Source organism: Penicillium brevicompactum (genome assembly GCF_028827555.1).
Source record: "Penicillium brevicompactum strain IBT 35665 chromosome Unknown utg000006l_segment0_segment0, whole genome shotgun sequence".
NCBI lineage: Eukaryota > Fungi > Ascomycota > Eurotiomycetes > Eurotiales > Aspergillaceae > Penicillium > Penicillium brevicompactum.
In genome coordinates this window covers 5,971,017-5,995,034 of record NW_026623209.1, presented here as the reverse complement: position 1 = coordinate 5,995,034, position 24,018 = coordinate 5,971,017, and the positions used below count along the sequence as shown (strand labels likewise).

The 24,018-nt window shown below is 48.4% G+C and overlaps 10 protein-coding genes across 10 annotated transcripts; 5 read left to right on the top strand and 5 right to left on the bottom strand.

Moving 5' to 3' along the window:
* Positions 1 to 253: 253 nt before the first annotated feature.
* N7506_010485 (Zn(II)2Cys6 transcription factor) lies at positions 254 to 2,920 on the bottom strand (the record flags this gene model as incomplete). The annotated part of the gene is made up of 6 exons (XM_056959778.1): positions 254 to 461; positions 646 to 732; positions 803 to 1,184; positions 1,246 to 1,365; positions 1,417 to 1,669; positions 1,724 to 2,920. Coding segments are annotated over 6 exons (2,247 nt in total), but the record flags the coding sequence as incomplete, so codon positions are not given.
* Positions 2,921 to 3,468: 548 nt separating this feature from the next.
* Positions 3,469 to 5,723, bottom strand: N7506_010484 (uncharacterized protein; the record flags this gene model as incomplete). The annotated part of the gene is made up of 13 exons (XM_056959777.1): positions 3,469 to 3,677; positions 3,739 to 3,819; positions 3,870 to 3,935; positions 3,999 to 4,171; positions 4,222 to 4,343; positions 4,398 to 4,664; positions 4,714 to 4,832; positions 4,898 to 4,952; positions 5,004 to 5,050; positions 5,139 to 5,328; positions 5,383 to 5,401; positions 5,465 to 5,584; positions 5,656 to 5,723. 13 exons carry the CDS (start codon positions 5,721 to 5,723, stop codon positions 3,469 to 3,471), a joined length of 1,536 nt encoding a protein of 511 aa, XP_056809167.1.
* A 966-nt stretch (positions 5,724 to 6,689) lies between these two features.
* N7506_010483 (oxidoreductase, short chain dehydrogenase/reductase family) lies at positions 6,690 to 7,749 on the top strand (the record flags this gene model as incomplete). Its single annotated transcript, XM_056959776.1, has 4 exons — positions 6,690 to 7,144; positions 7,199 to 7,310; positions 7,373 to 7,486; positions 7,549 to 7,749. The coding sequence occupies 4 exons, from the start codon at positions 6,690 to 6,692 to the stop codon at positions 7,747 to 7,749; spliced, it is 882 nt and encodes a 293-aa protein (XP_056809166.1).
* Positions 7,750 to 8,105: 356 nt separating this feature from the next.
* Positions 8,106 to 9,040, bottom strand: aspf2 (major allergen Asp F2; the record flags this gene model as incomplete). The annotated part of the gene is made up of 2 exons (XM_056959775.1): positions 8,106 to 8,593; positions 8,653 to 9,040. The coding sequence occupies 2 exons, from the start codon at positions 9,038 to 9,040 to the stop codon at positions 8,106 to 8,108; spliced, it is 876 nt and encodes a 291-aa protein (XP_056809165.1).
* Positions 9,041 to 9,690: 650 nt separating this feature from the next.
* zrfC (putative ZIP Zinc transporter) lies at positions 9,691 to 11,238 on the top strand (the record flags this gene model as incomplete). The annotated part of the gene is made up of 4 exons (XM_056959774.1): positions 9,691 to 9,917; positions 9,971 to 10,111; positions 10,165 to 10,402; positions 10,459 to 11,238. 4 exons carry the CDS (start codon positions 9,691 to 9,693, stop codon positions 11,236 to 11,238), a joined length of 1,386 nt encoding a protein of 461 aa, XP_056809164.1.
* A 963-nt stretch (positions 11,239 to 12,201) lies between these two features.
* On the bottom strand, positions 12,202 to 13,756 carry N7506_010480 (uncharacterized protein; the record flags this gene model as incomplete). The annotated part of the gene is made up of 4 exons (XM_056959773.1): positions 12,202 to 12,242; positions 12,297 to 12,672; positions 12,721 to 12,801; positions 12,878 to 13,756. The coding sequence occupies 4 exons, from the start codon at positions 13,754 to 13,756 to the stop codon at positions 12,202 to 12,204; spliced, it is 1,377 nt and encodes a 458-aa protein (XP_056809163.1).
* A 1,177-nt stretch (positions 13,757 to 14,933) lies between these two features.
* On the bottom strand, positions 14,934 to 15,845 carry N7506_010479 (GNAT family N-acetyltransferase; the record flags this gene model as incomplete). The annotated part of the gene is made up of 3 exons (XM_056959772.1): positions 14,934 to 14,972; positions 15,039 to 15,608; positions 15,729 to 15,845. The coding sequence occupies 3 exons, from the start codon at positions 15,843 to 15,845 to the stop codon at positions 14,934 to 14,936; spliced, it is 726 nt and encodes a 241-aa protein (XP_056809162.1).
* A 1,811-nt stretch (positions 15,846 to 17,656) lies between these two features.
* N7506_010478 (uncharacterized protein) lies at positions 17,657 to 19,115 on the top strand (the record flags this gene model as incomplete). The annotated part of the gene is made up of 3 exons (XM_056959771.1): positions 17,657 to 17,665; positions 17,714 to 18,113; positions 18,202 to 19,115. The coding sequence occupies 3 exons, from the start codon at positions 17,657 to 17,659 to the stop codon at positions 19,113 to 19,115; spliced, it is 1,323 nt and encodes a 440-aa protein (XP_056809161.1).
* A 1,394-nt stretch (positions 19,116 to 20,509) lies between these two features.
* On the top strand, positions 20,510 to 21,067 carry N7506_010477 (uncharacterized protein; the record flags this gene model as incomplete). Its single annotated transcript, XM_056959770.1, has 1 exon — positions 20,510 to 21,067. The coding sequence occupies one exon, from the start codon at positions 20,510 to 20,512 to the stop codon at positions 21,065 to 21,067; it is 558 nt and encodes a 185-aa protein (XP_056809160.1).
* Positions 21,068 to 21,787: 720 nt separating this feature from the next.
* N7506_010476 (GMC family oxidoreductase) lies at positions 21,788 to 23,533 on the top strand (the record flags this gene model as incomplete). The annotated part of the gene is made up of 1 exon (XM_056959769.1): positions 21,788 to 23,533. One exon carries the CDS (start codon positions 21,788 to 21,790, stop codon positions 23,531 to 23,533), a length of 1,746 nt encoding a protein of 581 aa, XP_056809159.1.
* Between the last annotated feature and the right edge of the window lie 485 nt (positions 23,534 to 24,018).

Sequence of the window (24,018 nt, the reverse complement as noted above, 5' to 3'; positions counted from 1 at the left end):
ACTGCCGCCACAACAGCTTAGTGGGTTACCCCCCCAGCAATTGTCGTGTTCCGGGGTTGACCCCCATGGGATTCCCTAGTTTGCTGGGTTGAGTACCGTGTCCTCACGAAGATGTCTTGGTCGACTCCTAGGGCGGCAGGAGGTAGTTTTTTTTCGTTGCATTTGATTTCTTAACTTTCTGCTTCACCTGCCAATATGGAAGCAAAATTAAGAAGAGCAAGCATGCTCCAGCGTCAGTCATCAAATTTGCTCTTCAAACCTGATCCAGGTCGATGTCACCATCTTCATCATGATCATATTCGCCCCAAAATTCCTTGAGGTCCTCAACACGCCAAGCCGTAGCCCAACCAGTCTCGCGCTCAATTCTGACCAAAGTTTCAACAATGGCAGTGTGCTCAGAGTAGTGCGACATGGCCTTCCCTGCTATCCACAGCGGTTGGAGTGCATTGGTCCAGCAACCACTAGTCATTCACAGAGCGTTAGTAAATTTGATCTAATGCCAAACTTTGCAAATCTCAAAGAAGCTTTCAGGGAACCCACTGGTGAGCGTTTGACGCAGAGATCGCACAGATCTGTCGAGCATGCCAAAGAACCGATCTCTGACTCTGGTTAGCTTTTTGTGCTGGAAAAACCACAGTAACCAACCCACCGGCCTCTTGCTTAATGTTAAAGTCTTCGGCTTCCGCTGAAGCAGGAGTAAGGCAGCTACATGATAGAGCTGGTTTCCGGATACTAGCGAATCTTAGAATCGTATATCACAGTTGGAGAGCGAGATAAGTTACTTGCGGCTCCGTTCCCATACAGGGCAATGGGAAACGCACGATCCATCCCTTCGCGCTCTGAGGCAGCAACGCTGAAGATGCATTTCATCTGCGCAGGCCGATTTTCATACCACGCTTCCACATGATCGAATGAATCAGCCCATCGGTGCACATAAGAGTTGCCATCATCGCTGGGAACAGATTGGCATGATGTGCAAGGATGTGACATCTTGGAAGCACAGCCAAACAGAACGTTCAAGGTCCGTGCGACAAGATACACCGTGTAGTTGGCATACGTGTCGAGGTTAGCTTTTGCTGAGGACATGAATGTCTGTGCAGCTTCGTTATAGCTCATATCAATTGGCCGCCAGTTGTGAATAGGAATGATAGTCTCTTCTTCGGATATGAGACCTCCACAAACATCTAACTTGAATCAGAAAACTTGATAAAGATAGCAGGGTGTGAATTGGAGATAGCTCCATACCCATTCGCGCAAAGCACCAAAAAAGTGCTTGCTCCTCTTTTCCAGAAAAGCCGTTGATACCTGCTGCTTGAATGAGATATGCACAGCCGTCTAAATGCCGACGCCACTCTTTGGGATTACCTGCCATTGTTAAAATCGGACATAGTAAGCCACAGAAATCCGAGAACTTACAACTGAGCATTTCCAAAACACAGAGAATAACACAAGAAGCTATGACAGGAGTGGTCTTCTCACCCAGCTCAGGTAGAAGAAGATGAATGGCTTCTTGGTATAGAGACAAGCTTTCCGACTGGGACTTCTGGTTCTGCCGTCGCTCAAGCTGCCGTGCTGATAAAGCTAATATGGAGTATCGTAGGTGAGTAGAGGATTTCGCCATCTGGGGGAAAGTTGAAGCGAAATGGCGATTGTTATCAAACATGTCCAGCTTTTTGGTGTCAGATGGCGTTTCAATATCATGGGCCTCGCGGAGTTAACGTACCCACGAGCAAATCTCATTGAGATAGTTCTCCCATAGGATGTGCTCTCTTTCTGGTGACAATTCAAAGCGTCTGCGAGTTTCTAACCACCGAGGTTGTTTCTCAGCTCTTGAGAAGGACCCGGAGTCACTGAATGCTGGTGGGGTATGCACAACAGACGCGGCATCATTTGAACTACGACGATATGGAATATCTGGCCGGGCAGTCCATAATTGGCGGTTTCTCAAAGTCGTGTGAAGTGCTTCGTATGCAGAGCCCGGCAGGAACACATCGTTGATGAGATTTGCCGGGTCGGAGAAGACATTGTGATCAAACAACGGCGACTGCACTGTTTGGTGAGAGCCAGTCACAGATGATCGAAATTGAGTGCCTTGTGAGAAGCCACTCAGCCCGGTCAAATCGTCGATGATGTACTCAGGACTAGAGTTGTAGCAATGCGACGAGTCGTCCCTCGACTGTGGAAGCGCATTGAAGCCGTATTGTAAGGGTGGGGGATAATGGGAGTGAGGAGGAGCAGACTGAAGATCTACATGGCTGCCGTCTGTCTCAATTATAGTATGTCGTGGAGATCTGGCATCGTCGACTGTCCGAGACAAGTGCGGAGCTTCGCCGGAGTAAGGCGGTGATAGACATTGATTGACCGCAGGGCTCGGGCTAGCAACACTTTGGGCGATCAACACAGGAGTGGAGCTCAAAGCAGCCTCAGTGGCAGTAGCCGGTGCCGCAGCGGCATCTGCTTCTGGAGCAGGTGTCAAGGATGGTCCCTGTGCCGGCCTTTCGTCAGAGGCTTCTTGATCATGGTGCTTGCCACCTTTCTCCTTCGAGGATTTTGAAGCATTATTCAAGATCTTGAATCTACTGTGGCGTTTTCCCTTGCTGACTGCACCACCTTGACTCATGGACGGATGATCCGACTCTAGTACCTTGATATTGGAATCGCGAAATGCGCCGAGCATACGCCATTGGCAGTCTTCACCCCGGCGCTTGCAACCCGTGCAGCTAGGTTTGGCCTCGTCACATTTTCGCCGCCTCCGACTGCAGTTGACACATCCGGTTCGTGTGCGTTTCTTGCGCTCCGTGGTCATATTTGGAGGCATGGAATCGCGCGATTGTAGTGGGGCGGAAATCTGTGTACTGTTTCTGCCCTCATCAACACCAGCTTTTGCAATATTGAGGGGCATCCTTTTTGACGTGAAAATCTACCATGCTGATAAGCAGGGGATCGCATTGCGTAGGTGGAAGATGGAAGTACGAGAGATGGAAGACTTCCGGGCTTTGCCTAACTTGGCAAGATTAAGCGCAGGTTCTGGTTGGGGCCCCGTGTTCTGTGGGCGCGGGGACTTGCCGAGCGGTGGGCCTGGGCTTGGCAGTACTCTTTCTTCTAAGTGGCTGAACCCCCCTTTACCACCCTCGGAAGCCGATATTTCTGCCCAGGTGCCATTTCCGTGTGGGTTTACTTGAGTGGCCGCTATGTCATGTTTTGCAAGTAGCAGATTTAGTATATTTTTGCTAGTGAAGTAATGCTAGTATTCCACCTTGGAACTGACGGGATTTGCAAGATTCAGGTACCTTCCATCTGGGCACCTGGGCAGGGCTTGAAAGCTCTTCCAAATTTCATGTTGATGTAGTTTCAGAACCAATGATCATTCATCTCAAGCACTCGGGTATCAAATTGAGAGAATTTAATTGATCTCGCTGAGGTGTTGTTCAATTTTCTATTTAATCTTAGAGATCGGGTCCATAATACTCACTCAACATGTTGAGCGTTTGAGCCCTCCAGGTCTTTTGCAGTGGCATTCCCAACCCGTGTGTCCACGTCACCTGCAATTCCCATGGATGAATCCCAATGCAAATGAACTTTGTCACTGGTAAATAGCAGGTCAATTTGTTCCAGGGTGAGGTTTCGTGTTTCTGGGTAGAAAAAGTAGATGAGGGGGAGGAAGCAAAAGTTGAAGACTATTTCAAATTAGCACGAGATTTGCGGAATACGCTATAGACGTTTGTATGTGGCACGTACTGGCAAAGTAGATATAGGTCTTGTATCCAATATTTGAGATACTGACCGGCGTGATCTCGACGACGAGGAATGTGCAGATCCCTGACAATATGTGTTAGCTTTTCTTACCTGATAGGTTGACTTCCACTCACAATTTGTTGCTGTCGCCATAGCAGCTGACCGAGTTCGAATCGCGAGAGGAGAATACTCTGCAGGCACTGTTTTATGTGGTATAAGGTTAATGCTGAGCTTAGTAAACACGGCTCCCAAGGAGTACTTACACAGCCAAGGAATAGCAAGAAGACCAGTTCCGAAGAAGAAATTGAACAGAAATAGCATGACCGTGGCAACTAAGCCAGATGCATGGCTACCATCCCAAACAGTTCCTGCTAAGATAGCCATGCAGCAGCCTTGTCCGATGACCGCAAACATCATGAGTTTACGACGACCCAATCTGAGTTGAGTTAGTATGATCAGGTCAAGCTTCGTGGGCGCTCAACATACCGTTCAATTGTCCAGATAGGAACCATGGAAGAGAAGAAGTATGCAATTCCATTAAAACCTGCTAATAGCAAGGCTGTGTGGTGTGACATTCCAACCGACTGTTCGAAGATGACAGTCGCATACTAATACTGGTTAGCAGATTTGTTGATGATGATGTCTCACACGTTTGGACTCACGTAAGTAATGAGGTTGATTCCAGATAGCTGCTGCATAGCTTGACCACCCATGCCGAGAAGGGTGCGGTACAGGAACCGCTGCTTGTTGTTTTGGAACATGAGTTTGTAAGACCCCCCTGACGAGGCTTCCTGTTCTTCCTCAACTGCGCGAGTAATCTCAGTAACATCCACGCTCACCACAGGGTCGTCCTCATCAATTTCGCGAGCATTATGCTGAAGCGCCCATATAATGTGGCGGGCTTTGCTTTCGTGGCCGTGTTGTATAAGCTAGCTTGTTAGCTTAGAACCTGTAATGTATATAAATTCTGAAACTCACCCAACGGGGAGACTCGGGAAGACACAGCACGCCGAAAAACGTGACGATGGCAAAGAGAATTTGCAACGCGATAGGGAAGCGGAATTGTGCTTCGTTCTTGACATAACTCATTCCGTAGTCTGCAAGAATAGAGGTTAAGCTTAGTACTGACACGCGATGATTTGAAAAGGGAATCCAAACCTACCAACCCAATAAGAAAGCATGACTCCAAAGATGTTGATGGCCAGCTCGATGGCCAGCTGTCCAAGTCATTAGCTCAAGGCCCTCGGAATTTTGGTGTATAGACTTACCCCCTTTCCACGGCTTGCTGCCTTGCTCAGCTCCGAATGCCAGACCGCTATGAGGATATTAGCTCATATTGTGGGAAGTTTTGAGGAGCTAAAGTCAAGTCTGGAATAAGGAAAAAGGAAAAAAAAAAAACTCACGAATGGTACTGGTGTTGAGACCGTTTCCCACACCCGCAATGATTCGACCGACAATGAGATGAGGAATGCTATAGGCACTGCATTGAAGTGCGGCACCAATGCTGAGAACAACGCATCCAGCCATGATACAATTTCGACGACCGAGCCGTTCACCAAAGATCAAGGAGACGATTGCGCCCAAAAAACATCCCTGGGGTCATTAGGATCAAAGTCTCATACACTTTGGAGATAGATATTAACAAACAATTTCATATATGGCAACACTATTGGGCGGGTTTCGGTTAGCCATATATCTCCCCTGACGAGTAAGTTTTGAAAAGACTTACACTGTGCCCTGTAAAGAAGAGCTGCCGTGCCCACCTGCGGTGGTATCGATCTCAGGAAATGTGGCAACAAAGGCGTCTCCAGTCAGCAGACTGGACATAACACCCTGATCATAACCAAATCTAATCACCTGTTAGCGAACTATTTCTCGCTTTATTTAGTAGAATGTTAGAGACAGGAATCATCCACTTACAGCAAGAAGCCACTACCAGCGGTGGCCGTAATGGCGTAGCTCAACGCCCTGCCCACGAGGATCGTCATGATAATATTGAAGCAGACTTGCTGGGGTCTTAGGGGTCGTGCAGCAGCAAGTTATGTCAACTGTAAATTGTCGAAAGCAGTGGGGCCCCTGGGGTCCTTTTAAATGACTTGGACAGCCGCATTCAAGTCCGTACCCCAAATGTGGCGTCATGGAATGTTTTGTGAAACCGTAACCCGGAACCTCCCATGGTCGATCTGGTCTTCCCCGGGATAGTATGATCCTGGCTCGGGTCCGTGATTTGCGGGGTGCGTCGTGGACACCGCGATAATGGGGAAATTGAAAATGCCGCATCAATTAGACATACTCACAATGCGAACTAGAGCGAAACCGGTAAATTGGTTACCATTTGAGTTCTGATGCCAGAGTTCCCTACAAAAATCCACATTTTAGCCAGGAACATGGGCAAGAATCGATACCGAGAAAAGAAGCATGGGCCGAACCGAGTTCCACGCGACAGTCGAAACTTCGGTACCCCCGGGCCGGTTAAGCTCTTAAACGGCCGAGTGCGTGATATTTCCTAATCGGGAAGAGTTAAGCGCCTTTTCAAGCCCGCAAGTTGAATGTCACCCGCATTGCATCCCCCAATCCCCAGATTCTTCTCCCCGCCTGCTGCCCCATGCTCCACCCTCTTGCTGTCCCAACTTACCGCTTCAGGGAAATTTTGGCACCCGTTGAAACCAATCTGATTCCAGGACCGATCGTGACTTTGCAGAAAATTGGGGACTACTGTTGGAAAATGGAACCTCTGACAGAGTGCTTCATGCCCCGGTCCACTTCAGTCCATTTGACTAAATACTTCCCTAGTTGGGTTGTTTATAACCGCCGCGTGTGATGATCTGAGCGATGATGACGCGTTGGTGCATCTGTCCTATATGAAATGGACGCGCTCTAATTCAATCTGCCATTCACCTTCAATCTCCCTCTGTCTACCAAACCCCCAAACCCCCAATCCCACTCAACTCACAATGGCCCCTTCAATCTCCCTCGACCATACCACCCCAGCTGTGGTGCCGGAGTCCAACGAGACCCCTGCGGCCTTCGTCCCGGCCAATGACCTTTTCTCTTTGGCCGGTCGCACAGTCATGATTACTGGAGGAGGCCGTGGATTGGGTATGTGCTTGACCACTGCCGTGCTTGAGGCCGGTGGTGATGTTGCTTGTCTGGATCTCCTCCCCGAGCCGAGCGAGGAAGAATGGGGTGCCGTGCAGAAGTTGGCCAACCAGCGCGGCTTGCAGGCAACGTACACACAGTGCGATATCACCAATGAAGAGAACACCAAGAAGGTGCTGGAGGACATTGCGGCCGAGGGTCTGCGCCGGAACAGGCCCCTGCGCGGTGCCATTACCTGTGCTGGTATCCAGCAAATGGTTCCTGCTCTTGATTACCCCGTGGATGGATATCGGAAGATGTTGGACGTCAAGTGAGTTCCGAGTGCTCTCGCGACAATGCATAGTACTAACAGGTTTTGTTCTAGTGTGCTTGGAACATTCATTCCTGCCAAGCACTGTGCTCGTATCTTTGTTGAGCAGAAGACCCCCGGCAGTATTGTGATGATCGCGTCTATGTCTGGTCAAATCGCCAACCGCGTAAGCTCAGGGAATTCGATCGCGAGGGTTATCGCCTGAAGCTAACGTTGAGCAAATCCTAGGGACTGACTTGCACCGCTTACAACTCTTCAAAGGCCGCTGTGCACCAGATGTGTCGCTCCGTCGCTCAAGAATGGGGCCAGCACAACATCCGTGTCAACACACTGTCAGCAGGAGTAAGATTGGTCGCTCATGATCTGGATGATGAGAACAAGGTTTACTAACCGTGATCATTTAGTATATTCGTACCGCCATGACCGACGCTTTGCTCCAGGAAAAGCCCGACTTGGAGGAGACATGGATGCGCGGTGCTCTCCTCGGTCGCCTTGGCGCCCCTGAAGACTTCAAGGGCCCAACCTTGTTCATGCTCACCGATGCTAGTGCTTGGATGACCGGTGCTGATCTTCGTGTCGATGGAGGTCACTGCGCATCGGCATAAATGAATGAGCCAGTGAACGGCGAGCCGATGAGAAATGAGTTAGACGGGATATGCTTTTGGCGTTTTAGACTAAACTGGGTGGGCATTACCAACATATTGACATGAAAAGAAAAACAAAAATCACAATATCTCATATCTGCATAAACAATTAACTGATTAACACAGTTCTCTAGAAATCATTATCAGACGCAGCTAATTCGGTCTATCTTCCTAGCATCACGGGCACTGGCATCGTCACTGATAGCAAGGTAAACAATAATCAAATCGGTTCCTTCGGCTCTGTGGGAGAAGAGCGCAATTCACGCCTAAGTGCAGTGAAGTTCACCTCCTTCGTGTGTATGGCAGTTCTATTAAAATTAGTCTTGGTCAACCATGCCAAAGTCAACATAATCACATACCGCGGGAACATCTGCTGTAGAAGTAGGCTTATCGGCAGTGGTTGCGGTTGCAGTTGCAGTTGCAGTCGCTTCATCGTGGCTCTCCTCGTGCTCGTGTTGGGCGCCCGGGCACCCAACCCCTGGGACAGCGATATCATTGGCATAAACCTCCAGCGCAAAGTATTGAAGAGTGTGGGTATCGTGGGTGGAGAGAGTAGCATTCTTCTTGGCCTGATCAATGACCTCTTCGTATTCACCCGCGAAGTGGTCAATCCAGTTCTGACCTATCGCGGGGACATGGTATAGGCGGTGCAGGAGGTCGGATGCCCAGAAGGTGTTTGTTTCCGATCCCGAAACTGTGTAACCAAGGCCACACATTGTTGACAGGGAGCGACGGGTCTCGTAGCTTAGATCGCAGATGACGGTCTCGTCCGTGGCATTTTCGCCTCGCCAGTGTCCGGCATAACCTGCGTGATAGCAATTGTCAGAGTCTCATATTTGAAGGAGAGGGGGAGGGAAGAAATACCTTCGATATCACAGTTCCCGTCTGGATTGTCACATCTGAACAAGACATCCTTCTTGTCGCCATTGACCACGACATCAAATGCACCGACGGCTTCCATAGTGGGACTGTCGCCGAAATACTTCTTGTAAATTGCGCTTTCATTGCTCCATCTCAAGATATGGTTCTTGGCATGTTCAGCCAGAGTGATGGTCTCATTCAAGCCAAGCTCAATCTGGCGACGCTGGGTTGCGTTGCAGCTAGAATGGATCGGGAATTGATTCACTGCACCAGCGTTCCAAGGTGCAAGTCCATTCTGAGAGAAGGGTTGAGATTGGTTTCCCTCAGAGCTATCAGGAGTAGGGAGAGCTGCAGCTGCAGCTGCAGAGAGAAGAAAGCTTAGCAAAAGCATGACTTTGACTTTGTATCAGTGATGTCGCGATGTCTGTGGATAGCACTTTCTGGCACGAGGTAAACGAAGCATTTATACATTTTCTTCTCGGCTCGCTCCGAGCTTCCAAGCCTTCCATTCAAACTTTCAACCTTCGGTGGTGTTGGTAGGCGAATGTGGCTGATTGCTGCTCTTCATTTCGCTAGGATTTTGGTCATCGATTCCTATCTGCGAACCTTGGAAACCCAAGTTGGTTTAGCGAGCGGCATTTAGTATCCATCGCATCTGGGCATAGAGATGATTCAACTTACGACCAGGGGACCTTGAGGGCTTATTTATCCGCTTATGTTCTCCTTCCAGCAATCATATGGCAGAAGCCCTGATTGATGCCAAGAAAAAGGGCTCGGCGGAGGGTCGCCAAGAAGTCTGGGCGGGAGTACCTTGAGGGAGCACACAGTTGTTTCCGACGGAAGAAAAAGCTCAGGACTCTTCTTGGCAAAAAGGTGGAAAGGTCTTTAGCTTGGCATCGAGAACCTTGGGGGTGAGACACCTGAGTAGAGGCCCTGCATGCAAATTGTGAAGTGCCTTTTAGAGAGGCTTACTTGCCCACGATTTTGTCGCACTCCATCTCAACTTTCCAATTCGATCCATTCGTATAACAAGACACAAAGATGTTGATTCTCAGGCCTCTTTTAATATCTCTTGGTGTTGCCAGTGCATACGCAGCCACAGCCACAACATCTGCACAAACATCATCTGTCACCGGGTGTCACAATCATGGTTCAAGCATATACTGTATCAAGGGTGATGGCCAAGAAGTTCTAGTATCTGCATCTTCTACCCCCACCACTGGGATACCGGCCCAGTATACTGGTTGTCACACACATGGCAGCTCATCGTAAGTGACTACACCTACACCTGCGCGAATTTATACTGACAAAATTGGCGAAGATACTGCATGGACGCAGATGGAAATGATGTTCTCATTGAAGAAGAAGCCACAGCAGAGAGTACAGATGAGCACAGTGAGGACGATCACGAAGAGTCCTCCAGCGGGACTGAACAAAATTGCCATTTCCATGCTGGTGTTGAGTACGATTCCCTTTACCGTGGATTTCTTGTGGCCAGCTGCTAATAATTTGAAGACACTGTGTCGGAGCAGGAGCATCAGAAGACAGTCATGCCTCATGTGGCATTCAGACCAGGGACTATGATGTTCCCTTGCGCATTGGAACATTGTTTGTCATCCTGGTAACAAGTGCAATCGGTGTTTTCGCACCTATCCTTCTGATGAAGCTTCCATTTGCCTCAATCAACGGTGTTGTCTCGACTGTCATCAAGCAATTTGGAACCGGTATTATTCTTTCTACGGCCTTTGTCCACGTAAGTGATACGTCTTGTGCAACCAACGAGTGATCCATACTTACCGCTTCCGTCAGCTGTATACGCACGCCAACCTCATGTTCACCAACGAGTGTCTTGGCGAGCTTGATTACGAGGCGACAACTTCCGCGATCGTCATGGGTGGCATTGCTCTCGCTTTCTTGCTGGAGTACATTGGCCACAGGATCATCGTTGCTCGTAACCGCAGGAATGCTGGAGGAGACTCGATTGAAACTGAAGCTCAACCAACAACCACCAAGGGACAACATGGTGACTCACCAGAGCAACAACCGCAGTCAACACTGGCGTCTCTCAGTCACAGTCACGGTGCATCTGATCCCACGCAGCCCACCAACAAATTCTCTGTGCTTGTCATGGAAGCAGGTGTGCTCTTCCACAGTATCCTGATTGGTCTTACCCTTGTCGTTGCTGGTGACTCTTTCTACAAGACACTTCTGGTCGTCATTGTTTTCCATCAATTCTTCGAGGGCTTGGCGCTTGGTGCTCGTATTGCGACTCTTCCAGGTGCCATTCTGCCTTCCAAGGCCGCCATGGGAGCGGCGTTTGCATTAATCACACCCATTGGCATGGCGATCGGGCTTGGTGTCTTGAACTCATTCAATGGAAATGAGCGAAGCACTCTGATTGCGCTTGGAACACTTGATGCACTCTCTGCTGGTATTCTGGTGTGGGTAGGCGTCGTGGACATGTGGGCACGTGATTGGGTGATCGAGGGAGGCGAAATGTTGAACGCGCCAGTGAGCAAAGTTCTGACTGGTGGTCTTTCTTTGATCACTGGAATGATCTTAATGGGCGTGTTGGGAAAATGGGCTTGATCATAACCTGAAAAAATGGTAGAGAGATCTGGTGCCGGGCGACCGTCTGTTCTGCTTGGGCTATATACAAATTTTAGAACATCAAATTTCTACCTTTATAAGATTGAAACCTTGGAAGCATTCGCGAGGAATGAAACTGCTCAAAATTCCTCGCACGCTTGCTCTCACATTCGGCTCTCACTATGTTGGGCTACAAACTAGTTATAAACACCATCGCACAGGAACATCAAGTAGTATTCTTGCTTGCCAGAATGTTGTATTATTTTGATGTACCATCGTGGTCACGATTGCAATCCCACGTGGTAAGAGGACTGCAGGGATTGAACCCCTTGGATTGAGAGATTCTGGAATGGCCGATAGCCCCCGAGCTCAAAAAGACGGCACACGCGCAACGTGTCCCGCGCAAACTCCACCTGCAGACTTTTTGAGTTCGTCCGCCTTCGTTCTGAGGCGCCACGGCGCGATGCGGAATCCACACGGGTCACAAATTGGAGATTCAAGGCTCGTGGCGAATGCAGGTCAATGCAGCTTATATGCAGGGGTGTACATAATACCAATCTTTGTGAAGTAAGAACTTTGCAGGTCATCTCAAAAGGGGTTCAATTGCAAAGATTTGAGGAATGAAAGAATTTAACACAGTTTGCCCTAGGTTCGGGGAAGGCCGCCCGGGAGTGGATACTGTCCCTCGCTTCGGGCCATGGCCAATTGTGGGTTAGTGGTGGATTCTTAGGTTCATGACAGTTCTGGAGCTTGGAAGCTATAACATTCTATGACAACTCATTAATTACATTGTGACGATGCACTTACATCGTATCTAGATGGCCAATATCTCATTATTCCTCCTCATTATTTCGAAGTTCCCTTATACACCTTCGTGAAGTGGACAGGCGTGGCCGATATCCGCTCATCTTGCCAGGAGCCCAGCTCCCAATAATTAAGCTTGCTTTATACCACGTCATGTCCTTAGGACGAGTTGGAGTTGTCGACACAGCTGAAGGCCGAGCCTGGATGAAAAGTCAATAATATGTTTTGCAGAAACGAAAGGATGGCTCGCGTACCAATTGCGCCAGTGGCGTAGGCGTCAATAATCTGAATGACGACGCCGTAAGTGGCACCGACAAGGAAAAAGACACCGAGCAGGACCATGCCCCAATGCAACAAGTAAATCGTCTTTTGCATGAGGGTGCCTCTGCGATAATGTCCATTGCTGTGTAGCCACAAGAATCCAGGCAGACAAATGGCAAGAGGAGCAAAACACACAGAGCCGACCAATGCGATGAGATAGTTGAAGATGGGGATAGCTTCAGCGAGAATAAAAGAGATAGCACCGAGCGAGATCGTACAACCCATCCAGGTAGCCCAGTGAACAGCCGTATTGGCTTGCAAATGGCGAGTTTTACCCAAGATACGCACGAAAACGTATTTGGCGGCAATCTAACGAAATAATGAGCCTTGAATGCTTGGGATGAGGGAAATACTAACATGCAAATAGATCGTAGCACTCACGACCAGCCCCAATAGCGCAACACCGTAAGATACCATCTTGATTGTTTGTCCAGCACTCTACAAAAGTATCATGTTAGCAAAGGCAATTGGAAAGAAAAAACAACAAAGCATAGATGATGCAAAGAACACTTACTCCCAAAGATGGACTAGCAACCCACTGGCCGCACCAACGGTAGACGACCAGACTAAAAGCAAGGTACGACGCGGTGACCAAAGCCATGCACAAATACAACGCCTTTTTGTAATCCTTGGGGTTTCGCATCTCGGACATCACCGGAATAAAGGCACTGGTACCAGCAGATGAAACGAATATAGTGCTAGAAGCGACCATGCCAAGAGCAAATCCGGGGTTGTTGATGGCCACAAAGCCCAGATCGTAGGGGCCCTCCTGGGGTGCAGCAGCAGGTCGGTCGCGCGTGGTGACTCCGATAACCACGATCAGGACTGCAGCATAAATTGAAATGAAACCTGCATAGGTGAGCCAGCCCACATGCTGAAGCTTTCGGACGGAGGCAGTTGCAATGATCACAACAGCAGCAACGAGCGAGTACCAGACTGTGCAAGCGGCGTGATGCGAAAGGGCATTCAGAGCAGTTGACACACCAATGATACCACTGCCCGTAACAAGGACGTAGCCAATAAGGAACAGTAGACCGGTGAGCTCTTTTGCGAAAAAGCCACCGGCAACCTCCGCCATATCAGCGATGGAGTGGCAGTGAGGGTGCTCCTTGCGGAAGTTCCCCAGGATAACAAAAGAGTATGTGTTGAACGCCCCCCAGCCGATGATACTGAGGGAGCCACCCACCGCGCCCAGGGCGTATAGTGATGAGGGCAGCGACAGTACACCTGTCGCAAAAAGAACCTTCACAAAGATGATACACGCTTTAAACCAGCCGACATTGCGGAAGCTGACGCCATCCTCGGTCTTCTTGAAAACCTCATGCTCCTCCGCAGAGTCTCGAGGGCTTCCCAGCTCGGTGTCGTTCACGTTTACTTTTTCATTGACCGACATGATGGCTCAAGCTGGCACAGGAGAGACACTGAAGGGAAAGAAATTCGAAAAGCCAAAGAATTTCCAGAGAAAAATAAAATTTCCCCGACGGTATAGTCCGCAGAGGCTCGGGGCCGCCATGGTATTCTATTGTGGATACTCAGTCAAGCGACGGCACACTAGTGCCAAACCACGGTGGCTACGCTTATTTGGTGTTTGCAGGTCGATCGGACTTTGGAGATGCGCCGCCCACGGTAATTGGGGCCCTTGTTAATTTGCGGAAATGTTCGAGTTTTCGTATTTGCTCCGTCTTTCAACTAGCACACTTTTGGAAGTGACTTAATTGATAGTCCACTGGTCTCGAAATTATGGTTATTGAGATACTTGAAATTATTCAATACTCTCCCTTCTATTGATCGCCATCATGTAGATCAATGGCCCTGAGAGTTTTACTTGTCACACCCAGCGTGGGGCGTTTATCTGAGCAAAGCTTCTGAGCCAGTAACTGGTGAGCCGAAACAGGTGCAAATTATTAGAGTTGACACTTGGCAGTTCATTGTCTTCATATGACTCGAGATGTGGACTCTTCTCCTTGTAAATTGAAGCGTAAATGAATCACTTGGGGGAAAGCGAGGCGGTGTCCGTAAGATGACCTTTCTGATGCCAGGGTAGACACCCTTTTCAAAGAATCAAGATGACCTGATTATATCCTGGCAATCCAGCATGCTACCAGCTAGAAAAATTATATATTCAAAAATCCAAGCCCTATCAGTATCTCAACAAGGTACGGGGTAGAAGATCACTTCACGGGTTCATTACCATGATATTTTGCCGCAGCTCCTGGTCTCTCTCTCTCACTTCGTTTTCTCCCATCTCCCAACTATCTAAGATATTACTTCCACTCTCGCCACTTTCATATACTTCACATGGTTCACTTTACTTTCTTCTTTCTTTTCTCGTTTATTTCCCTCTCGCTTTCCTTTAAGCAACCATACCCCCTTTACTTTTTTTTCATCCACCTAAAATTACCACAAATCTCACCCGGGGCTACACAAAGGGACTTGGCACATCTTAAGGGACTACAGAAAAATGCACAACACGAATTTGCGCCAATAAACTTTCTTGCTCTCGTACTTCATTTTCCATCGATCTACGCTAATGCACCAAGCAGTAAGCTCAAATTTTGCAAAATCAAAACCTATGCCTTGTGTTTGGGACTGCGGGTCATGCAGTACAGCTGAAGTCACAACAGTCAGTCTTCACGACAAGCGCAGTAAGTGCCTACCTCCTGGAATGGACTTACCTTGCACACATCCCCTCCATCAACACATTCAATCTCTTTGATCAATTCGAAGCCCATCCTCTCGTATATGGCAACATTTGGATACCCTTTGGAGCTCTCGAGATAACAAGGCATGTTCTCCCGATCGGCTTTTTCCATCACATCTTCCATGAGCTTCTTTCCTACTCCCATGCCACGGGCTTGTGAGCTGACTCCGATGACGTTACAGAAGTAGTATCCACGAGGATCTTGCCAGATGGCGTCGTGCGCTTTCTGCTGTACCTGCTTCCAAATCTTGTATCGATGAACGTTCAATCCACCTCGACCAAGAAAGCGAATGTTGTTCACGAGTTGTCGAAATGAAAGAACCCAGTCTTGTGCCCAGACTGTCCATGTCTGCGGCATTGATTGTGCCTGCGGTGAATACCACCAGGCAACACCGACTACGCTACCGGGCGGCAAACGTATTTCTGCGCCGCTTTTGTCTTCGCTGGCAGCACGAGTAACCTTGGCAACGGATATCGGGCAACCACAGTTGATACCATATTGGAAGTGGGCACCGAGAGAAGCAGCGTTTCGCTCGACGTTAAACTATCAACCTCCGTTATCACTGCCGAGTGGAAGGAGGGGTTGTTCTTTCCTATCCCTTGCATCACTTGCCTTGCGGGGCAAAAGGCTGGGGTTCGACTTTCGGGTAGGGACATTCCATACCTTGGATGGATTGTCAAAAGCCCATCGGAAATATGGATCATCTGAAAACGCTTGTTGCACGCATTCTACCGCGCCGGGAATATCGGCCTGGGCTAGCGGGCCGATTTCGATTGACATTGTTTTGTCACTACAATTTCGTGAACAGCAATGACAGGTTCAGCGAATGTGTTTAGAATTCCGAGGACTTTTTCTACTAGCTCCGCGAATGGCTTGAGATAGCGATATAGTATAAGAGTGCCAGTGGAGCCGTTGGGGACAGTGAGAGACAACCGCCATCTAAGTATAATTGAAACGGTGGAATTCCGTGCGGTGAGAGGTGAGGGGGTAGAATCAAAGTGTTGGTTATTGTTGTGGTGCCAGTCCTCAGGGAGATTTAGAAAGGTATCTGCGTGTGTAAAGTTTCAAGTCCAGGAGGGAGTAATGGGGATCATATAGCTGGGCTCAGGGATCTATTTCAGCCCTGGGGGGCTTCTTGGGAGCCAGTCTCGTTATCCTGGCCTTTGCGGCTAGCCTATCTGGGCAGCTCCAGCCGGGGAGATACATATGAACTGTGGAGTCCTTGCATATCGTCTCTCCATTCAGGCCCTGGCCACAATAAATCCGCCGGTAATAGCCGTAGTGAGACGATTGTAATAGGAAACCACATGCCCACTTGCATAGATAGAATGTGCAAGTCTCCGTGTCTTATGAAATGATTTGACGAAGTTTGACGATCTCATGTTCACTCCTCGCAGATAGTCATTCACGCGGGGGATCGATTGAGGGGCTTCAAGTTGGGTCATGTGGATATGGACTACTCCCGATTAGGAAGGTTGTTGCGGGATTGGTCTGCAGTGCCTCTCAACGATAAGAGCTCACAGATCAACCTTCTCGTATCTCACAATACAGTGTCCACTGGTAGATCGACAGCTAACCGTGGAAGCCGGGATAGCTTATCTGCGTTATGATATAGGGAAATGTTCTAGATCAATGACTATCTCCTTGATCTTGAATGTAGTACATAACATTCGCGAGATTGACAAAATCTATCCTGTAATAATGTTGACGGTACGGAGTAACATTGTCGCCTCAGGAAGTGATTGGCTCCCGGGTTCCAGGGTGAGTTATGTAGTCACCCCGCTGCCCTAAGCTGCCCACTGGGCGACCCTGAGCTGCTCAGTGAGCAACCTGATCGCTCACCCCGATGCTCTCCCCTGATCAGCCCCTTTACCCTCCATCTTGCCTTCTAGCTTTTGCCTGCTCCAATAGCAACCGCACTGCCTACCGATATTCCTAGGAGTTCTGGTCTAGAGATAACGTATTCCTACGTCAAGTATCACAGCAATGGAAAATTCAGTGTGAGAGGCTACGACTATAAAACCACGGCCAGATTTTACCTTTAGGAAATGGACCTGGTAGCGAGTAATCGGTCTATGATGGAGTGTATGCGTAGCAGTAGATCGATTCTAGCTAGACAAAAGAGGACGGGGAAAAGGAAGAAGAGAAGGGAGAGAGAGCGAGCTATCTATACCCTGTCAACCGGGTCACCTGACCACCCAACAGATGGGATACCTTAGCCGTGACCCTCGTCCGTGGATGACTCTCTTGGACCCTTCGCCAGACCCACCGACGGGCCCCGGGTACGGGGTGGCGACAGGAACATCGGGTGCTAGCGTCTTGCGGATAACACTCCGAGATGGCACTAGTCAACCCTCTTGTCTTCATTCTAGCGTTCAAAAAAACATTTTCGTTAAAGAACTCCCCAGGCGCCCTCCTTGATTTTCAACTCTTTTGGATTTTGTCAAGTTCACCAGTCGCCAAAGTATCCTGGTTCACTGTCCAACACAAAACGGTGTGCGACTGACAAGTTGACTGTGGGGAGAAAAAGAAAAAAAAAAAACTCGGACGAGGAGTGCCCTCTGGCGGCTACATCAACACTGCCACTGACAATGGAACCGGTCTGTGGCCAACGATCGTGCCTTCAATCACATAGCTAACGGAAATAGAAACATCAACCGCCACCCGGCTTGGATAGCTTACCAGCGGAGATATTTAATTCAGTGGCCGAGTCCCTCTCACGTGCTGACCTCCGCGCACTATGTCTCGTGAATAAAATTGTTCGCACATTCACTGGGCCACTCCTCTACTCGAAGATCGTATGGATCTGGGAAGACTCTAAATCTGCTCCCCCAATCACCCAACTTTTGCGGACACTGGTTTGCAGACCTCAGTTGTCTAGCTATATTACAAGTCTCCACCTCGGAGGCCATGTCGGGTCTCTGGGTGCGAGCCACTACGGAGATTCCAGGGTCCCTAATTTCAGCATCGATATGGATAGACTAATTGCATTTATCCAGGGAACCAGAGTCCGCTTCAGTGACGTGTGGATAAAAGGAGTGTCCCAAGGTAAGACGGATGCCTTGGTGGCACTTTCTTTGGTACAACTATCAAATCTGAGATACCTCAATCTTGAATCTGCCTTTGTTGAACGGAGTGAGTTTATTGGCATGTTATTGCGTTCAGCAATTTATGAGCCTGCAGATCATCTTGCTACCGGATTTTCGGCATCTTCAAAAGGTTTACTTTCGCCCCACGCTTAACGGCCACTATAGGAACGACAAAAGTGTCAAAAATACAGAAGATGTTTTGCCGTTCTCTTATTTGCCAACCGTTGAAAAAATGAAAGTTGCCATTCAAACTCCGGTTCATTTCACCGAAAATGCAGCACGCCCACCCGTTCCGTCGAGGCTGAAAGCACTTGATTTGACTGCAATCCGGGAGTTATATCTATGCAAAGTGCTTTCAATCAGCAAAAGTGTTACAAATCTTCGCTGGGAAATGTACTACGACTCTGGGATTGAGGATGAGGTTAATCCCCCCATCGTCGATCTTGATTCTCTTGGTGCTGCGATATCTCATGTTCGGGATACTTTGGAGGATTTGACCTTGATCGGTTCTGTTGACCTTGGAGGGGGCGATCAATTTGATCCCGCTGTTCAGATCAAGGGATCGCTTCATGCTTTGGTCTCTATGCATAAGCTCTCGAGACTTCAAATCCCATTAGCATTTCTGGTAGGATTTACCGAAGACATAACGAAGCGAGTCCAGGAAATGATCCCAAAGAACGTCGAATTTGTCACCCTCACGTACGACATGAGAAATCAGAATCTAGATTCAATCAGCGCACCCCATTTGCCTGTGTGGGACTGGACGGACCATGCCGTCTTCGGCCTCATTCACTCATGGATTCAAGATTGGAAGACGTGCACTCCAAACCTTCGGGGCATTACTTTAGGGCTCTGGGAATTGGATCCTGGTGAATGGTGTACTGACATGAGGGACCAGCTCAGGGATTTATGTGCTCAAGCTGGTGTTGACCTTGCGATATATGAGGAAACTGAAATTTAAATAACGTTCATCTTTGTCCACAAGACACCCCACAACTGTCAAATTTCCAACACTTCCAAGGTTCAACAGTATAATATTAACTCAACATTCACTTTCTGCCCGGCGCAGCACTTGGCGTAGGCGTAGCAGCTGTTTTGGTACAGTGCAACTGAGTCTGACTCACCGGCTTGGGGCTCAAAGCGCTTAGGTCATACGCTGTCGATAAAACCGTGTTATCCATGAGAATTAGCTCCATTGCTCTCATAAAGTCGTTACATCCCCAAACCGGTGCCTGTTTCAAATCGATCAGTTCTTCATCCTGCATCTGCAACTCGAAAGGCAGCGATTTCATTTACGACAGCCGATTTACCGTCAATTAGCGTTGTGGTGTAGTAAAAAAATAATTTTGGTGACTAGATAACTTAAATCTGTATCTAGGGGTCCTATGAGGTGAGCCCAAACCGTTTGATTGCTTCTGCCCACGCGGAAGTTATGATGGCCCTTCCTTCCCAAATCCCGTATCCTGAGTCTCGTTGGCTAATCCTCTTGAGATCTGTAGGATTGGGGTAGCCTTTGAGGCTCTTTTTTGTCCAAAGGTCAAGACTGCTATGAAAAACATGACACCCTAGTCCATCAAATACTGAACTTGAGGTCCCGGCCTTCCAGGGATGTCGTCCAGGCTTATCAAACACTCCTCTAAAAATATTTACCAAAGTCTCATTACCTATTCATATTCCCTAGCACATTTTTAGTATCTTCTCTGTAAGCGAATACTCAAATTTGCCCCAGGCTTTTCTTTGTCACTACTAAGCGCTATCTTTGTCGTGGATCATTTTTTTGGGGGGGAAAGTCAAAGACCCCAGCGCCTCTGTTTTTGACATGACGTAATCATTGAGTTGATATGATTTTACTTTGATAGTAAACTTACTCAGAATTGGATGAACATGTGTTGTTGAGTTGGTTTGGTTACTGACTGACTGACTGACTGTTTTCTGGCATTTCAAAAATTTTGTCCAGATGGTTCAGTCCTTTGGTCGAACCCTCACACATCTTGCATAACAAAGAGTGAATATGGAGTACGTGGGCTCAAAAGCGACTTCACTAGGTAAGCCAAGGTTGTATATTTAGAGGGTCTATGGTCTTTGTAGGTCCCTCCAAGGATTTTGACTTCCAAGGTTGGTTGTATCCTTGAAGCCTTTGGGCGGATAATCTACCATGCACCCACATTAAATGCACTTTCAAGGTTAGAACCTTTGTCGGTAGCCTTGCTTTGCTCATGAGAGCGGTGATATTCCAGAATAGTAGCACCCCAAAGATATAAAAGTGTTCAAACTCCCCAGATCATTTCTTCAATTCACCAATTACCTCCACTTTACCGTCGACGTAAGCACATTCCGAGTCTAAGAATTGTCAAGATGCCTCGTCCACACCTTTCGCAGGATCCCTACAACCTGGAACGCATGGGTATAATGGAAACGATACACGAGGTCATTTACCTCCTTCGTAATACCACCAATCGCGTTCCCCAAATCATCGACATGCTAAATGGAATTTTTGGAAAGCTTCCCAATGCAATCTCAAGCTCTGCGTCGGAACGTGATTACGAGTTCGAGATATGTACCCTTGACCTTGAGCAAACGATTCCCACATCTATCTCGCGCATTCGGCGCTCTGACGATGAAAATCTCAAGAGCTTTGCCAAGGAGCTCATTGACTGCATCCCTGAGAGCTTACAGAACCCTGCTCTATGGGACCTTGAAGTCGGGGAGGCTACCTCAGAAGCTGGAAGTGCTGGGAGACAGCATGTCCGTCGTGAAGATGGCCATCGACACTCTGAGTGCCATCGCAGGGGAGTGAATGACCACCAGACTGTCCACCATCAAAGTCGTCATCATTCTCAAGCTGGTCATCATTCCAATGGACATGATCCTAACTGCCCCGTTCACGGGCGTGGTCATTACCGCCGCAGGTAGTAAGGACGATTTACTCTGTCCAAATCTTGCAGACGGACGATACGATAGTTCTGGCACCCCTTGATGGATCAGTTTTATTCTCTTTCGTGTGTCACCTTCACCACTTCCCATTTTCATGTCCCCGTTGGCCACATGTTAAGGAAAAGCTTGAAGGGAAACCCAGTAAATTGCGATGTTTTGCCTTGGCTCACTCTTTTATAGCCTTTTGATATAGTTTCATTTTTGTTTTCTATAGTTTTGAAATTAGATTGCGTGCAAAAGTACAATTTTTTATAGTGATTATTCTCTCTCGGGAAGTAAGATGAAGCCGTTGGGTTATACTTCAGAACCTGCTCCACGGAGAGTCCCCCTTTGCCCCTTCCAAGATCTCGTGTGACTAAGATATCTCTCTTCACTCCTCTCATATCTCGGCTGTCACTTTACTGGATCATTTCTATCAACCGGGCCTCCCGCACGGAATTGGAACCCGGCTACCACAATGACTGTGGAATTTTGGTACACGACAGTGCTAACCGTGGTTACAGATGAGAACTTTGAGCTATAATGGGCGATGAAAGCCCATCTGTAGATCCAATACAACTCTCACTTTTACGTCTAGGTATCGTCACTATGAGCTCTTCCGGCACCCGGTCGTGATCTGACCCCCAAATTTGTTCATCGCTTCCGCGCACTATCCTTGTCCTTCGAACCTCTCGTCGCTTTGTACACCAAGGAGTAGAAATGACTGCGAAGAACGGGTCAAAATTCGATTTTATTGTGGCTGGTGGGGGCACAGCGGGAAACATGGTCGCGAGTCGTCTGGCGGAGAACCCTCGGGTCAGTGTTTTGATAGTCGAAGCTGGTCTCGGCGACGCAATCAACATTCCGGAAATCAGAACACCATCTGGTGCAATGGAGTTGCGAAACAGCAAATTTGACTGGGCCTACAAGACCACTCTCATCAAGCGAGACGACTATGAGCGGGTGGAGAAGCCCAACACCCGAGGAAAGATTATTGGTGGAAGCTCTTCGATCAATTACTTCACTTGGGCTCCGGGAAGCAAAGGTACATTTGACATGTGGGAAGAGTACGGTGGGAAGGAGTGGACGTGGGATAGCCTTCTTCCCTACCTCCGCAAAAGCGCTACGTATCATGATGACAATGGTCTTCATCCACCCGAGCTCAAGAATATCGGCAGCGGCGGCCCTATCAAGATCTCCCACTCCGAGCTTATTCCCGATATGGCATGCTTTCGCGATCTTTTGACACAGGGCTGGAAGTCTACTGGAAAGCCAGTCACCGAGAACATATTCGATGGCGAGATGATCGGCCTTACGCATAGCGTCAACACGATTTACAAGGGTCAGCGATCTGGGAGCTTTCTTTGCCTTGAAAACAAGCCCAACATAACTGTATCAGCCCTGACCCACAGCAAGAGCCTCATCATTGACGAATCCGATCGCTCCTGTAAAGGCATCACCGTGATTACGACTTCTGGAGAAGAGCATAACTTCTATGCTAATCGTGAGGTGATCGTGTCTGAAGGCGTTTTCGAAAGCCCCAAGCTATTAATGCTCAGCGGGATCGGCCCTAAGCCCGAGTTAGAGCGCCATGGCATCAAAGTTGTCGTTGATTCACCTCACGTGGGACAGCACTTGCTTGATCATCCCGGCGTTCCCTTTGTCCTTCAAGTCAAAGACGGATTTGGAATGGATGAGCACATCCTACGTCCAGGCCCAAAGCAAAATGATGCAATCATCACCTACAAAGAGAGCTTCGGAGGACCAATGGCATCTGGCTTCCTCGAGATGGTCGGATTCCCGCGCATCGACGAGTATCTCGAAAAGGACGAGCGGTATAGAAAAGCAAAGGCCGACAACGGAGGAGTTGATCCGTTCTGCCCTTATAATCAACCGCATTTTGAACTTGACTTCGTTTGCATGTTTGGTAGTGCTTTCCAGTGGCATTATCCAACCCCGAAAAAGGGAAATTATATCACTGTTATGGTTGACCTTGTTCGTCCCTTGTCTGAAGGTGGTGAAATTACACTTAATAGCACCGATCCGCTTCAGCAAGCCAACATCAATCTTGACTACTTCAATAATGAGCTCGACATTATTGCAATCCGGGAGGGCATCCGGTTCAGCTACGACGTTTTGAAAAACGGTGAAGGGTTCAAAGACATCATCGTCGATGAATATCCATGGGAAATGCCATTGAATGACGACGAGTTGATGAGACGCACTGTACTGGAACGCTCTCAGACTTCATTTCATCCTTGTGGTACTACGCGATTGTCAAAGAACATTGGCCAAGGGGTGCTCGACCCTTCCCTCAAAGTCCATGGAATAAAGAAACTGCGGGTAATCGACGCCTCAATTATGCCAGTTATTCCTGACTGTCGAATTCAAAACTCGGTGTACATGGTGGCTGAGAAGGGGGCTGATCTGATCAAGAAAGACCACGCCGATCTATATGTCCACTGATGTCATCTCACAGAAAAGTCTCAGCACGATCTTTTTCATTGCCCTTGCTCTTTGTTTTTTTTTTTTTTTTTTTGCTTCTTTCTACACTGCGGCCGGGTGTGGGTCGAAAACTCAGGGTTCTCCCATTAAGGGGTATCCGTATCATGCTTTCCATCATTCTTTCGGCTTTTATCGGCGTTGACTGTCTTTGAAATTGTTGTTCCATTGAGAGGCAAAGAAACTTCATACATCCTGAGAAACTCTTTACTGGAGAAGAAACCGGAATTTTCGCCAGGGGGCCACTCGATGGGGAGAGTCTTCGGGTTGTGAAATCGTGTTTTGCGTTCTTAGCTGTCAATGGTCCGCTGTCAATGGTCTTTGTTGCTTTCTTTGTTGACTTACAAAGCCGCTCGGCCTCATACGGGGAACCCAGAATGACATTGATTGGTATCGTTGCCTTTGTCTGCCATTTGCCATTGTGTGCGGTCTTTTAGGTAAACAACCCA